The 14,991-nt window shown below is 53.9% G+C and overlaps 1 protein-coding gene across 1 annotated transcript; it reads right to left on the reverse strand.

Annotated features, from left to right (window-relative positions):
* Positions 1-9,082: 9,082 nt before the first annotated feature.
* COL9A2 (collagen type IX alpha 2 chain) lies at positions 9,083-14,846 on the reverse strand. Its single transcript, XM_027701317.1, has 15 exons — positions 14,835-14,846; positions 14,568-14,621; positions 14,384-14,428; positions 14,210-14,263; positions 13,759-13,812; positions 13,623-13,676; positions 12,955-13,026; positions 12,836-12,871; positions 12,614-12,658; positions 12,405-12,437; positions 11,996-12,142; positions 10,973-11,027; positions 10,512-10,700; positions 10,311-10,388; positions 9,083-9,557 (listed from the first exon to the last, which is right to left on the reverse strand). The coding sequence occupies exons 1-15, from the start codon at positions 14,844-14,846 to the stop codon at positions 9,352-9,354; spliced, it is 1,134 nt and encodes a 377-aa protein (XP_027557118.1). The 3' UTR covers positions 9,083-9,351.
* Between the last annotated feature and the right edge of the window lie 145 nt (positions 14,847-14,991).

Consider the following 14,991-nt stretch of genomic DNA (forward strand, 5'->3'; position numbering starts at 1 on the left):
AGGCCTCATCTTTACCTCATTAAAGTCCCCGAAGCAGAAGAGATTTGAATTTTGGGACCCCACTGTTCCAGGCTTGCAAGGAGGTGGAGATTAATGCTTCCCTCATTCCCTAACCTGCCATTAGGAGCCACATCAGCTCAGATTGATTTCCTTACACCTCCTGTTCTGGCAGGGAGTAAAATCCACCCTGGGGAGAGGATGTGGCACAAGGGCAGGTCACGAGCAAGGGGATGGTTTGAAAGCAAACCTGAAAATACAGTGATTATGATTTTAGGAAGGAGCTGAGGATCCTAAATGAAAGATGCCCTCAGGAGTGTCGTTCTGGTTCTGATTTTTGCCATCACTTGGGAAAGATCCTGACAAGAAGACCTTGCAGGCTCCCAGTTTCACAGCTCGGGGTGTTGGAAAAAAGGAGGGGGGGTTGTAAAGAGCAGGAAATGGTTTAAAACACCTCAGAGACCCTTTTCCTGTGTGTCCACACAATCAGATAATCAGCAGATTTCAGCCTCTTACACTGATGTGGGTGCTGTGGACTCATTTATTTTATTGTTAAAGAAAGATGGAAGTGAGATCTGCTCCCCTGGGGGTTCAAAAAGTATTTGCACCCCACCTGACCCACCACAACCCAATTTAAATTTGGTTGCAGACTGAAAATACTCTGTTTTATCTCTTCTTCCCCTCGCCCCAACCTCATAACTCTATATAGAAGTCAGGGAATGGCTTCCTTGCAGTGGGGGTTGGGATCTGCTCCCAGGGAACAAGGGACAGGATGAGAGGAAACTGCCTCGACTGTGCCAGGGGAGGGTCAGGTTGGACATCAGGAGGAATTTGTCCATGGAAAGGGTTGTTAGGCACTGGAAGAGGCTGCCCAGGGAGGTTTGGAGGTGTCCAGGGAAGGCCTGGATGTGGCACTCAGTGCTCTGGGCTGGGGGACAAGGTGGGCATCAGGCACAGGGTGGACTTGATGATCTTGGAGGCCTTTTCCAATCTTAATGATCCTGTGACTGTGCAGTCCCTGCTCCTGGGATGTGCAATCCCGGTGGGAAAGCCGGAGCCAGCTCAGCACAGCCCCAGGAGGAAATCCAGGAGGAGGGATGGCACCTGAGCCAGCACAGAGCTGTCACACACACACAGAGCTCCTCAGAACCGCCTGAGCAAACAGGAACTGGCCCAGGGAATTTATCCTGGATCAGCCTGTCCTGTCACAGAGCCACGGAGGGTTTTTATCCAGCCCGAGAAGCCCCGGAGCCGGATTTGCAGTGCCATGAAAACCCCGTGCCTGCTCTCTGGAGATAGGGAGCCAGCTCATCCCAGGAGGAACAGGGCACCTCTCAATCCATCTCTACGGAAAGATGGATTTTTATGGGGGACTATTGTATTTCTCCTTTCTCCCAGTGCTGTTGACACAGTTTGTTCCCATGTTGACTCGCCGCAGACACGAGCGGGATTTATGGACATGCAAATCTCCAAGCTGTGAAAATCCAGCTCCACCTTGAGCCAAATCCTAAAAAAAACCCCATCCCAGAGTCCCCCCCGAGCACCTCTGGCCATTGTGTGGCTGAAATAGGAGCCTGGTGGCCGACACGTGGAGATTTAATGCTCTGCGGGCTGGAAATAAATAAATAAGGGAGAGGAAAAGGGATTTAATGCCGAATGTTTGTGTTTTCTCAAGCTACAAAGGGAAAAATGTTGACTCGAAATAAGCAAGGGCTGGATTTGGGAGCAGAGCTGGGAGAGCAGAGTGATTTGGTGTCGTTGAAGATGCTCTTGGCCAAGAGGTTCAGGGACCTCCAGGAACGAACTGGGCGGCCCAGAAGGAGATGAAGAAATGGGTGCAAGCAGGGAAACAGGGAAAACCAAGGAAACAGGGGAAAAAACAGGGAAAAAATAGGAAAAAACAAGGAAAAACCACCAGGAAACAGGGGAAAGAACAGGGAAAAAATAGGAAAAAACAAGGAAAAACCACCAGCAAACAGGGAAAAAACAAGGAGAGGCATCCCTTAGGTTGGGCTTCCCTGATATTTTGTGCCTCTCATTTTGACCACTGGCCCTCTTCTCCTTGGCCTCACCTCTGCATCCCCAAAATCCCCCAAAATTCTGTGCCTGGGCACCCAAACTGCCTCCTCCAGCCCGGCTGAAACATGGCTGGTGCTGAGGAGAGAGAGGAGAAATTTCGAGCTGTGATTAAATCCTGCAAAGAAACATCTTGGGTTCATTTCAGCCCGTGATCCACAGGGTACCTGAACATGACAGGCACCCGGCTGAATTGCCTGGGACCTTGTTTATTCAGGAATCACATGGAAACAGTTTTGTTGTATTGATTCGCTCGTGCTCCACACGACTCTATAAACAGCAAATCTGCTGGGGATTTTCTCTCCTTTTTCCTGCAAGACAGGAAAGAAAAGGACGAAAGGGAAAGAAAAAAAGGCATTTTCGGCGGGTTACAAAAATGGATCTGACACCAGGCTGCCTCCTGATGGGAGCAAAGTTATTGCAGTGGGAATTATCTTTTGGGAGAAACACAAACAGCGCTCGGAGCCGGAGCCGTGACCGGGGTCAGGCAGCACCTTCCTGGGCTCCCCCCGCCTCCCATCCCACCCCAACAGCAGCTTTTTCACCTTCTCCTCCACTTTTCCCCCATTTAACACCTTCCTGGCTCCAGGAAAGCAGATTCTGCACGGAGTTACTTGGAGTAAATCCATCGGGATCGGGGAAAAGCGGCAGCTCCAGCAGCAGCATCACCCCTGGCACAGGGACATGGGCACTCTGCCCAGTGGGACTGGGGGGTGGGAGGGGGAGATCCCACTCCCCCCATTGCATTTAGGTGGGATCCAGCAGCCAAGCCATGTTTCCAGGGGTTTTTCCCCATGCCATGCAAGCTCTCATCCCAGGAGCATCAGCAGTTCGTTCCTGGAGGTCCCTGAACCTCTTGGCCAAGAGCATCTTCAATGACACCAAACCACTCTGTCCTCCCAGCTCTGCTCCCAAATCCAGCCCTTGCTTATTTCAAGACAATATTTTCCCTTTGTAGCTTGAGAAAACACAAACATTCGGCATTAAATCCCGTTTCCTCTCCCTTATTTATTTATTTACAGCCCCGCAGAGCATTAAATCTCCACGTGTCGGCCACCAGGCTCCTATTTCAGCCACACAATGGCCAGAGGTGCTCAGGGGGGACTCTGGGATGTGCAACAGGAGAGTTTTTTTTTAGGATTTGGCTCAAGGTGGAGCTGGATTTTCACAGCTTGGAGATTTGCATGTCCATAAATCCCGGCGCCAACTCAGCGCTCGTGTCTGCTGGGGCAAGGACAGGGGGATGAGCCAAAATTCTTGGGCTCCATGGGAGGACAGGCATGGGGAGGTGGGACTTGATGACCTGGGAGGTCTTTTCCAGCCTTTATGATTCCAGGAAAAGCCCACCAGTTAATGAAGATGGGCCTGGAAGGAATTGTTTGGGGCGATGGGTTGTCCTGTGGCACCTGCCCAGGTGGGCAGCACCCCCTGCTCCTCCCCTCCAGGCTGTGGGCACAGGGCACAAGCACCTCTGCAGGCTGTGCAGCCCCTTGGCCATGGGCACCACGGCCTGCTCTGAGCACCCACAGCATCTTTATTCCAAGTTTCCAGGAGTTTGGTGCCTGGAAAATCCAAGCTTGGAGCTGAGGCTGCGGTTCCTGTGGGGAGGTGAAGGATCCTCTGGAAGCAGCAGCACAGAGGGGCATGGGGGATGCAGATGAGCAGCCAGAGACCACCTGAGCACCAATTTCCAGGACAGGAGGGGAGGGAAAGCAGAGGAGGGGGGTGTTTTTCCTGCTCTTGGCTCAGTTGGAGCGCAAAGTGGAAGTGCCAATTCCTCATCCGGGAGGAGAACGAGCTTGAAAATTAATCCTGCTAATGAGATGTCAGGATTGGTTTGTCTGTCCTTGTCACCGGGGCAGGGTGACAGCCTGTGAGAGGTGCTGAGGGGTCCCTGAGGCAGCAGCTGCTTGATTTTTTTCCTGGGAGGAACCCAAGCTGCTCCCGGGCTGGGAGGCACCGCTGGGCTGGTCCTGGAGGGTTCCCAGGGATGGGGGAGCTGGGAATGCAGGACCTTCACCCCCCAACAGCAGGGACCCCCTCACTTTGCCTGCCAGGACACAGGGCATGTCCTGGGACTGCATGTGAGGAGTGGGGGATCAGCATCCCAAATCCACCCACCCCTCCGTGGGGCTGTCCCGTGACCCCCTCAGGCACCCCCAAAACCACCTTCCCATCTGCACAAACCCAACAAACCTCTGGGTTTGTCTCTGCTGAACGGACACCCCTGAACTTTCAGAGAGCCCTGGGCAGGAGGCTGGTGCCCTGTGTGTGTTGGCAGCTCCAGGGGGCTGAGTTTAAACCTGGGACAAGAGGCACCAAACCCAGGAAAGAAAAGCCTGGAAGCTCTGGGGGTCGGGTGCAGTTGGTGGCACTCCATGGGCAGCAAGAGCTTCCTGTCCTGGCACCTTGGACTGAGGTGCTGATCCTGCCCCTGGCTGGGTTTTGGCTGAGGCCAAGCACCTGGAAAAGGAGCTGAGGGGCCCCAGCTCCCCTCTCTGGAGCCACTGCCCCGTTCCATCCCCGCAGTTGCTCTCGATCAGCACGAAGTAATTAAGTTCATAAGGCATCAGACAATCAGCAGCAGCCCACAAGACGTTGTGTTTAATCATGTGCTAATGGCATGTTCTTGGCAATAATTACAAGATAACAGTGTTTGCAGGCTGTAATCAGAACAATTCCAGTAATTAAATCAGCCTTTTGTCAGCGGCTCCTTTTCCCCCTTTTGCCGGGTGTGGGAGCACCGTGGCAGGACCCCGGGAAGGAGGGGACAGGACTCTCTGTGCTGGTGGCCTGGTGCCACCACTGTCGCTGTTGGCACCACTAATTGGGCTCAGAGAAGAACAGGAGCTCCTTGCACAGCATCTGGCTCAGGGACAATTCCCAGAGGAGCTGCTCCACTCCTGGAAGTGTCCCAGGCCAGGATGGACCGGGCTTGGAGCAACCTGGGATAGTGGAAGGTGTCCCTGCCCATGGCAGGGGATGATCTTCAAGGTCCCTTCTGACCCAAAATATCCTGTGGTTCTTAAATTGGTGGTTGGAAAACTGAGTTAGGGAGGGCAAAGTGAGGCCGTGCCTTCAAATTGGTGTCATTTACCCTCTGTGTCCCAGCTCCTACAGCCACAACAGCAGAACAAACCATTTTAAAAAGAACTCCCTCTCCAAAAGAGGCAAAAAAAAAAATTAAAAAAAATCAAACAATAATGCAAGAATTAAAAATAAGCAGTTTTATGGCTCCTCCAATAATTAACTCAGTTCTCAGCCCTTAATTTACGTACCCCAAGTCCTCTGTTTAATATTCTAATTTGTGGTTAATCATCTATCCAGAGAGAACAAACGGTGATTAGCTCATCTTCACCTCCTCGAGGGTGAGGGAGGCAATTTGGTCTAATCAATGCAGCAGCTCAAGGAAACTTTGATGTCATTCCTGAATTATTCATGTGCCAGCCTTGCCCCGGGGGCACATTCGGTGGCCCCTGTGCCAGGGAAATGTCACCTGGGGTGGGATGTGAGGATGATGCTGGTGGGTGACCATGGACAAACAAGGAGAAGGCAGTGGGGTCTGAGGGTGGTCCATGAGATGGTTTAGTCCTGATATTGGGAAGAAATCCTTCCCTGGGAGGGTGGGGAGGCCCTGGCACAGTTTCCCAGAGCTGCCCCATCCCTGGAAGTGTCCAAGGCCGGCTTGGAGCAACCTGGGAGAGTGGAAATTGGAACTTAATGATTCCAGGCCACAGAAATCAAACTGCTTCTTCCTTTTCTCTTTTTTCCCCACGGCTTTCAAAGGAGGTGGGAAGGGAAGCAGAGCCCTTGCAGGAGCCTCAGCACGTCTGGCAGGGTCCTGCAAACCCTAAGGGGTCTCTCTTGATTCCCTTTCACTTTTCCCTTTTGCCTTTCCCATCCCTGAAAAGCAGAGATGGTTCTGGACTCCACACCTTGGTGTTCCCAGACCCTTTGTAGCTGCAGGGATCGATGTGGGAGCAGGTTCTTGAAGCCCTGGTGAGAATTTCAAAAGATTCCACACGTCTTTGCTTTGAAAACAGGTTGGACCAACTGGGGACAGGGACTGGCTGAGGTGACAAGGACCTGGGCTGGCTCCCAGCAGCCTCAAAAAGCACGAGCAGATGGGAGAGAAAAGAGCAAAGGCCTCAGACAGCTCTTCCTTGGCATTTTAATTAAATCCTGCTCTTCTTAATCCTCCCAGGCAGTGGCTTTGCCAGGCTCTGATGGCTCAGCACCCAGTGCTGGTGCCATGGCATGTGCTGGGGAGCCTCTGGAAGGTCAAAGCTGCCCTTTGCCAGGGCAGAGCTCGTTCACCACTGCAGTCAGCACTTTTTGGGAGGCCGTGGGATCAGCTGGATCAGTGTCCTGGCTGTGCTGGAGCTCCTGCTCCGTCCCCTCCTCAGCCACCCCTGCCTGGGACGTGCACTTTGGGTGCAAGACTGAGGACCCCCAAGGCTTGTGGGGGATTCTGCATCCTCCTGGGATGCCCAGGACACTCTGCAGGCACAGCAGAGGCTTTGCAGCCTCCACAGCCCTCGCTCTGTCCTGGGAATTGGTGTTTTCCTGCTCCAGGGCCACAGCTCAGCTCCAGCCCTCGTTCCCTCCTGGAACTGGCTTTTCCCTGGTCCAGCCCTTTGTGTCCCTGCAGGAAACCTCTGGGCCCCAGTTTCCCTTCTCCCGGTGCCTTCCCATCCCAGAGGTGGGAAGGGGTCGAACGAAGGGGGTTCACCCTTTTCCCTCCCTCCCCCAAAGCAGCCCTGGCGGGATCCTCCAGCCCTTTTCCAGGGGGAAAACTGAGTTTATCGGGAATATCGCCGCAGCGGCCTGGCTGGAAGAGGGAATTCCACGGGCTGGCAGCTCCCTCTCGTGGGGAAAACGGCAGCGAAGGGCTGGACTGGGCTGCGCGGGCGGGCGGCGGCCCCAGATGTGCCGCACAGCTGGAGCACGTCCCGGAGGGCTTGGACAACCTGGATTCCTCCGGGGATGAATCTCCCCAGAAACGGAGACAAACGCTCAGCCGGGCTGTTCCTTCCCCTCTCCCAGCAGCGGGGGGGGTTTTTTTGGGATTTGGGACGGGGTTGGATGTTTTCCAGCGGTTTTGGGTTTCAGTCTCTCTTGTCTCTGTGGTGGCCCCCGATCTGCTGTTTATTGGATGAATATTTATGAGGGCTCTGATGGAGAGGCGGGTTTGGATTTGCCACTCAACGGGAAACAACCAGAGCCTGGCCCCTAATTAATCCGCGGCATCTTTAATTCCTTGATTTTAGAAATTCCTGCTTGCAAATAAAACATTTGCAATTCACTCCCAAATTTTTTAGGTTTTGTTTTAGTAAAGGACAATCCCCTTCGAGTGAGCTGGTTCAGTTTGGGTTTGGAAAGGGTACAGGGAATTTAAATGGGGAGTGAGGACAGGAGAATCATGGAATCATGGATTGGTTGGAAGGGATATTAAGGATCATCTCGTTCCACCCCCTGCCACAGGCAGGGACACCTTCCACTATCCCAGGTTGCTCCAACCTCACCTTGGACACTCCCAGGGATGGACCAGCCACAGCTTCTCTGGGCAACCCGTGCCAGGGCCTCACCACCCTCACAGAGAGGGATTTTTTCCCAATATCCCACCCAAACCTACTTTTTTTCCAGTTTGAATCCATTCCCCCTTTTCCTGTCGGGGAGATGAGGATCCATATGGCAAAATGCTTTGCTGTGCAGCAAAGGGGAGGGAGGAGGGAGAAAAGGGTCTCTCTGGGGTGGGATTTGGCCCTTTCCAGGATGATCCCCCACCTCCCGAGCCCCCTTTTGCCTCCTGCTGCTCCCTGTGCCTGTTCTCCCTGCCCTTCCTCCAGAAATGCTCCTCCAGCCCTTCCCACCGCGGCGCCCTGGGATTTGTTCCCCTGCCGAGCCCAACAAGCTTCGCTAATAAACAGGAATTGATTTTTATTTATCTCGCTGCTGCGGGGCTTTAATCCCGCCTGCTGTCGATGGCAGGAACGGGAGGGACACCCGCGGGTCCCGCCGGAGCCACAGCCCCCCCTGCAGCTATTTAAGGGATCGATGCCCTCCGCAGCCTCGCTAATCGTTGTCTGGCCCCTTTGGCTGCCGGGGGACCTGGTTTGACTCGGCCTCACTCGCTGGGAATTTGCTCTAACGTGGGATGCTCGGGGTGGGAAATTCTCCTGCAGGATGCTCGGGGTGGGAAATTCCTCCGGGAATTTGCTCCAACGCGGGATGCTCGGGGTGGGAAATTCCACTCGGGGTGGGAAATTCCTCCTCGCGTTTCCAGCGGTGCCAGAGGGAAAGGGAAAAGACTTTTTTGCTCAGCAAACTTATGGAGAGGCCGGAATTGTCCCCGAGGGTGTGAATGAGCCACTGAGATGAAAAATAAGGGGCTTGAAACAACAATAATAATCTCCACACACACACACACCCCCGGTATAGTCTTGGTTTGATTCAAAGAAATCAACACATTTCAGTTCTTAACCGTCCGTCTTGTTTTTTATTGTCCATTTTTAATAAAAAAGTCGGTGGTTTTCTACTCACAGTTTATAAAATAATCCTATTTTACAAAGATTTACAGCTCTGTGAGTGCCCAGCGCTGAACAAGGCCTGGATGTGGGAAGAGTCCCTTAAATAACCAAATCAGAATTTGGAAAGAGGAGTGGGAGGGGGCTTTAAAAATTAAAATTTAAAAATTTCAAATTTTCAAATTTTAAATTAAAAAAATTAAAAAAAAATTTAAATTCAAAAAAAATTTTAAAAAATTTAAATTAAAAAATTTTTAAAAATTTAAATTTAAAATATTTTTAAAAATTTAAATTTAAAATATTTTAAACATTTAAATTTAAAATATTTTTTAAAAATTTAAATTTAAAATATTTTTTTAAATTGAAATTTATAAACTTTTAAAAATTTAAATTTAAAATATTTTTAAAATTTAAATTTAAAAAATTTAAAAAATTTTTCAAAAAGGAAAGAACAAAAAAAAAAGGAAATTTCAATGAATTTCAATGAGCCCATTCAGCACCAAGCAGGACATAACAGAGCAAGAGGGTTTGTAGAAAAGACAATTTATTTCTTTGGGGACAGGGCACAGGGAACGAACCCCAAGGGTGGCACTTGAGGCAGCTCTTTATCCTCCAAATCATGGGATTGAGGTTCTTCCCACCCCAGATTGAATTCCCAGGGATGTGCTTCCCACTCTGGCTGCTCCTGGGAGGGCTGGAGGTGTCTCCCTGGGGGTTTGCAGTGTCGTGGTCTCTGGGCTGGTGCTGCCCCTCAGTACAGGGGGCCCTTGACGGTGCCCGGCTCTGCCAGGCGGGCAGCGGCATAGGCAGAGGCTCCCAGGCAGGCAGCTGGCTCACAGAACCCGGGCAATCCCGTGGGACCGGGTAATCCCGGTTTTCCAGCCTCTCCCGGGGCGCCCGGCAGGCCCCGCTCGCCCGCTTTGCCATCCAGAGCATGGCCGGGAATGCCGGGGAGACCTGGAATGGGAACGGGATTTGGGGGGTCTGGGGGTGCTGAGCCCTGGGAAGGAGGGGCTGGGATTGGGGAAACACTGAGGGGGGGAATGGGGATGTGTTGGCAGAGTAAGAGGGAAATAGGGGGAGCAGGAAAGGGGTGGGGGGAGGACACTTGGAGAATCATGGAATGGCTTGGGTTGGAAGGGATATCTCCAACCGATATCTCCAACCAATATCTCCAACCAATATCTCCAACCAGTATCTCCAACCCATCATATCCAATATGATATTAAGGATCATCTCGTTCCACCCCCTGCCATGGGCAGGGACACCTTCCACTAGCCCAGGTTGCTCCAACCTCACCTTGGACACTCCCAGGGATCCAGGGGCAGCCACAGCTTCTCTGGACAACCTGTGCCAGGGCCTCCTCACAGCCTCACAGGGAGGGATTTTTTCCCAATATCCCACCCAAACCTACTTTTTTTCCCAGTTTGAATCCATTCCCCCCTTTTCCTGTTGAGGAGATAAATATCCATATGGCAAAATGCTTTGCTGTGCAGCAAAGGGGAGGGAGGAGGGAGAAAAGGGTCTTCCTGGGGTGGGATTTAGCCCTTTCCAGGATGACCCCACAAACAGGGAGGGAGGAGGGAGAAAAGGATGGTGAAGGGAGGAGGTTTATGGGATGGACCTGGGCTGGTTTTGCAGGATGGATCAGAAGGTCCTGAACCACTCCTGGGCTCAGCATCCCACCAGCAAGGGGACAGAGGGTCTCACCTGGGATCCCTGGAGGACCCGGCATTCCCGGGTGGCCGCGGCCAACTTCCCCCCGCTCACCCTTCTCTCCTCGCTTCCCTGTGGAAAGAGACAGGGAGGGAAGGAATTGATGGAGCCACGGGAATAACAGGCAGTGGATGGGAGGGGAGGGGAGGGGGCAGAGGAGGCAGGACCAGCCCCGAGGAGGAGTTTGGGACCCACCTTTAGGTCCCACGTTCCCGATCTGCCCGGGGGCTCCCAGGATCCCAGGGACACCTCGGGGTCCCATGGGGCCGTGTGGGCCCTGCTCACCGGGAGGCCCTGGGGGACCAGGGGGCCCAGGGGGTCCCATGGCACCGACTCCCCCCAGGGCAGCTCTCTTGGCACTGACGGCGACCTCTGCCAGCTGCTCTGTGGGGCAGAGAGAGGCCAGTGTGGGGTGGGGTGGGGTGGAATGGGATGGGATGGGATGGGGTGGGATGGGATGGGATGGGATGGGATGGGATGGGATGGGATGGGATGGGATGGGATGGGATGAGATGGGATGGGATGAGATGGGGTGGAATAGAATGGGAAGGGTGGGATGGAATGGGATGGGTGGGATGGGATGGGATGGGATGAGATGGGGTGGGATGGCATGGCATGGCTGCCACCTGCCTGGCAGTGCCCTGCTCCCCCCTCACCTTGCAGCATCTTCAGCACCACGTCAACGATGTGCTGGTCCCCGGCGTCCCGGCCCTGCCGGGGCACAGGAGGGACGGGCCATGAAGGGCCATCGCTCCTCCTGCCCCCATCTGCTCCCACAGAGCCATTCCCATCCCGATCCCCTGATCCAGAGCTCCCCCCTGCACCCCACGGCACCTTCCCACCCTTCTCTTTTCCATCCTGTCCCAGCCCAAGTGCTCCAGCCTCAGCTCACACCGTGCCTCGTGGCATTAACCTCCTGCAGCCACGTTTTTGAGCCTAAAATGAGGTTTATACAGAAAAATCCCAAACCCAGGAAGGCTGCAAAGGCCACGTTGGAGCTAAACCTGCTGCTGGATGGTTTATATGTATTTACATATATTATTAATATATTATATAATATATATAATTATGATTACGATCATGATAATATAATAGATTTATATTATAAATGTATCAATATTTATTTTATATTTTAAATATTATATTGTATTATTTTATTATAAATATTATAAATATTTTTAATAATATATATTATAGTATATAACATAGTATATAATTATTATATATGATAATTATATAGTTATATATGATAATTATATATATTCTATATTATTATAGATTATATATTATTATATAATATGTAACAATTATATAATAATTATACATTACATATAATTATTATATATAATTATATAATTATTATATATAATTATATAATTATATATGATAATTATATATATTATATATTCTTATATAATATATAATAATTATATATTTTATATAATTATCATATATAATTATATAATTATATACAATTTTATCTAATAATATTATAAATATTATATTATTTTATATTATAAATATATCAATATATCAATCAGGCAGCCCCTGAGTGGAACAGTGGCCACTTCCCAGAGGAATCAGGTGGGAAGAAAAGGTTCAGAGGCCAATTCCCCTGCAGGACTGGGGGAGCTGGTGGTGGCAGGAGGTGAGGAGGGTGTGGGGAGGGGGGTACTCACCGCCAGGCCCCTCTGGCCGGGCATCCCTGGCACTCCACGCTCCCCCACCAGCCCCCGTGGGCCGGGGGGGCCTGGGTAGCCCCTCACCCCCGGTGCTCCTGCGTCCCCCGAGGGGCCAGGGAAGCCCAGGTCACCCTGGATGCCTTGCTGCAAGGGAGGGAGAGAGGCTTCAGGAGCTCAGCCCCGTCCTGGGCACAGGGGGTGCACCCCGAGACCCCAAAGATCCCCCATATGGACCACTGAGCCCTGATCCAGGGCTGAGCATGGTCACTGCAGCCCAGCTCCAGGGAAAATACCCCCTCAGGCCACCCGTGTGCAGCACCCAGCAGCTCCAGGGAGCACCAGGAGGATCAGCTGGGGCTGAGGGTCCCTCTGAGCCCCCCTGGCCCCAAACCCCCCCGGGACTCACCTGTCCCTTTGGTCCCGGCTCTCCGGATTCACCCTGTGGGGACAGAGGGCACAGGGAAGGCGATGGGGAGGGAGCAGCACCCTGGAGAGGCAGCTTGGGGGGATGCACGTGGACACCCCTGGGGTGTGCTGGAGACCCCACAGGGACAGGGACCCTCCTCCACCCCGTGTCCCCCCACCCCACGCCAGGAACCCTCTGCCAGGACCCACCTTCTCTCCCTTCAGCCCCGCGAGGCCGTGGACACCGGGGTCTCCCTAGAGGAAAAGCGACAGCAGAGATGAACCTTCCCCACCAGGAGCCACCCCCTCTGCAGGAGAACCCCCCTTTGGACACGGGTGAATTCCCGTGGGGATGTGAGGGAATTGTGGAGAAGGTGCTTGGTGGGTCAAACACGGGCTCAGTCCGGGCAGGGGGGGGATGGATGTACTCACAACGCTGCCTTTGGGGCCAGTTTTCCCTGGGGAGCCCTGGAGAAAGGAGAGGGGGCTCAGCCCAGCCCAGGGCACGTTCCCTGAGCTCCAGCTCTGCCCTGAGCAGGCAGAGCACTCACCTTGTCTCCTTTGACTCCCGGCAAGCCTTGGGGTCCTGGGATCCCTGGATGGCCCTGCTCGCCCTTCGGCCCCTGGGAATCGAGGGAACACGGGGGAAAAGGGAAAAACAAGTGGGAAGAGGCAAGGGGAAGACCTTCCTCCCCCATCAGAGCATCCTCCCCAAGGCCATGGGTTGCATGAGCAGCTCCCAATTCCCTCCAGTGGCTCTGGTTGCCCCCCCAGCATCCCAACCTCCCCTGAATCCAGGTTCAGAGAGGGAACAGGGCAGAGAATGATGGAGGAGCCTCCCCCCAGGCTGTGCCAAGAGGGACAATCCTCCAGGGATGGGATCCTGTCCCCGGGAAAAGGGACAAAGGTCATTTTGGGGCCATTTTTCCGCCTCCCAGAGGGCCCAGGCAGCCTCCCCCTGCCTCGCTGGGCTGGGAGGAAATTCCTGTCCCTGCCGGGGCTGCAAACCCAGCGTGGTCCCACTAATCCCTGAGCTGTTTGCCCCGGGTTAATCCCTCCCCCTGGGGCAGGCAGACCCAGCGGGATGGGCACGGGATTGAGCCCAGGCTGGATCAAAGGCAGGGTCCAGCTGTGCCCCAGTGACCCCTCAGGGCTCAGCACCCCCAGACCCCCAAACTGAGCCCCCCCAGTGCCCAACCCTGCCCTGGGCACAACTCACCACTCTGCCCTGCTCCCCCGGGGGCCCCACGAGGCCACGCTCGCCCCGGTCGCCCTGTGGACACCAGAGAGAAGGGCACAGTCAGGGGCAGCTCCTGGCATGGCCAGAGCCCCCCCCAACAGTGCCCCCCACTCACCTTCAGCCCAGGGACACCCTCTGGGCCCTGCTCGCCCCGAGGGCCGGGCTCCCCCTGAAACAGAGACACAAAAACACCCAGGGCACTTCTGGGGCATCCCAGGGCACTTCTAGGGCATCCCAGGGCACTTCTCGGGCATCCCTGGGCATTACATCCTTCCCCAGGGATGTGCCCGTGCCCCCTGCAGCCACTGGTGGCCGAGGAGGTGATGGACAGAGGGCTGGAGCAGTGAGGGGCAGAGGGGGGATAAAACTGCCCAGTAATGCTTTTGGTTTGGCTGGAAACAGGGAAAAGAGAGAGGGGGAGAGGAAAAAGAGGGAGAAAAAGAGAGAGAAAAAGAGAGAAAAAGAGATAAAAAGAGAGAGAAAAAGAGAGAGAAAAAGAGAGAGAAAAAGAGAGAGAAAAAGAGAGATTTTGTCCCCGGGGGGCCATGGTGACATTCTGTACTTACAAGCTGCCCTGGGGCACCGGTGACACCAGGCTGGCCACGGGCACCCACTTCACCCTGCAGGGAGACAGAGGAGGCTCAGGGACAGCAGGGGTGGCTCAGGGACAGCGTGGGGACAAGGCTGAGGGCACAGCAGCTGTGGGGTCACGGGGTGGGTGCTCAGGGGGGGTCACCCACCTTGTCTCCCGGGCCACCTTTGCTTCCCGGCTGGCCTGGCAAGCCCTGGGGAAAAGAAGCTGGGCTCAAACCCTGGGCACAATGTCCCTACTGGGCACTGGCCCTGGCACCACCTGGGATAGGGGTGTCACCCCACGGGTGAGGGGGTGCCAGCCCAGTTTTGGGGGGTCCCCACAACACTCACAGCTTGTCCCCGGTGTCCCGGCGCTCCTGGGCGTCCGGCCTGTCCCACACTGCCCTGGCAGGGACACAGAGGGTGTCACGGGTGGGGCAAAGGGTGGCACTGCCCCACTGTGCCCTTGTACACTCCACCAGCCAGCAGTGCAGCCAGGGGCTGGGAGCTTATCCCACCTGCCATCCCTGTTATTCCCAGCACGAGGAATGGGGTGTGTCCGTGCCCTGTGCCAGCACAGGCAGCACCTGCCCCTGCTCACCTTCACCCCCGGGATACCCGGGGTGCCATCCTTGCCATCGATGCCAGGCAGGCCCTGAGACAGGGGGGAGAGTCACTTGGTCACCTCTGATGGGGACTGAAGGGCTCGTGGGGGGACAAAAAGAGGTGGGAAGGGGAAGGGAAGGGAAGAGAAGGGAAGGGAAGGGAAGGGAAG

This window comes from Neopelma chrysocephalum, unplaced genomic scaffold (genome assembly GCF_003984885.1).
Source record: "Neopelma chrysocephalum unplaced genomic scaffold, ASM398488v2 Primary Assembly neopelma1_155, whole genome shotgun sequence".
Taxonomy (NCBI): domain Eukaryota; kingdom Metazoa; phylum Chordata; class Aves; order Passeriformes; family Pipridae; genus Neopelma; species Neopelma chrysocephalum.

Excerpts from the sequence above, each read along its gene's own strand:
- COL9A2 (XM_027701317.1), bottom strand. Across the intron at positions 14,264-14,383 it reads AAGGTGGCCCGGGAGACAAG|GGTGAAGTGGGTGCCCGTGG; the intron begins GTGGGTGACCCC and ends GTCTCCCTGCAG. Across the intron at positions 11,028-11,995 it reads CCGGCCAGAGGGGCCTGGCG|GGCCGGGACGCCGGGGACCA; the intron begins GTGAGTACCCCC and ends GTGCCCCGGCAG.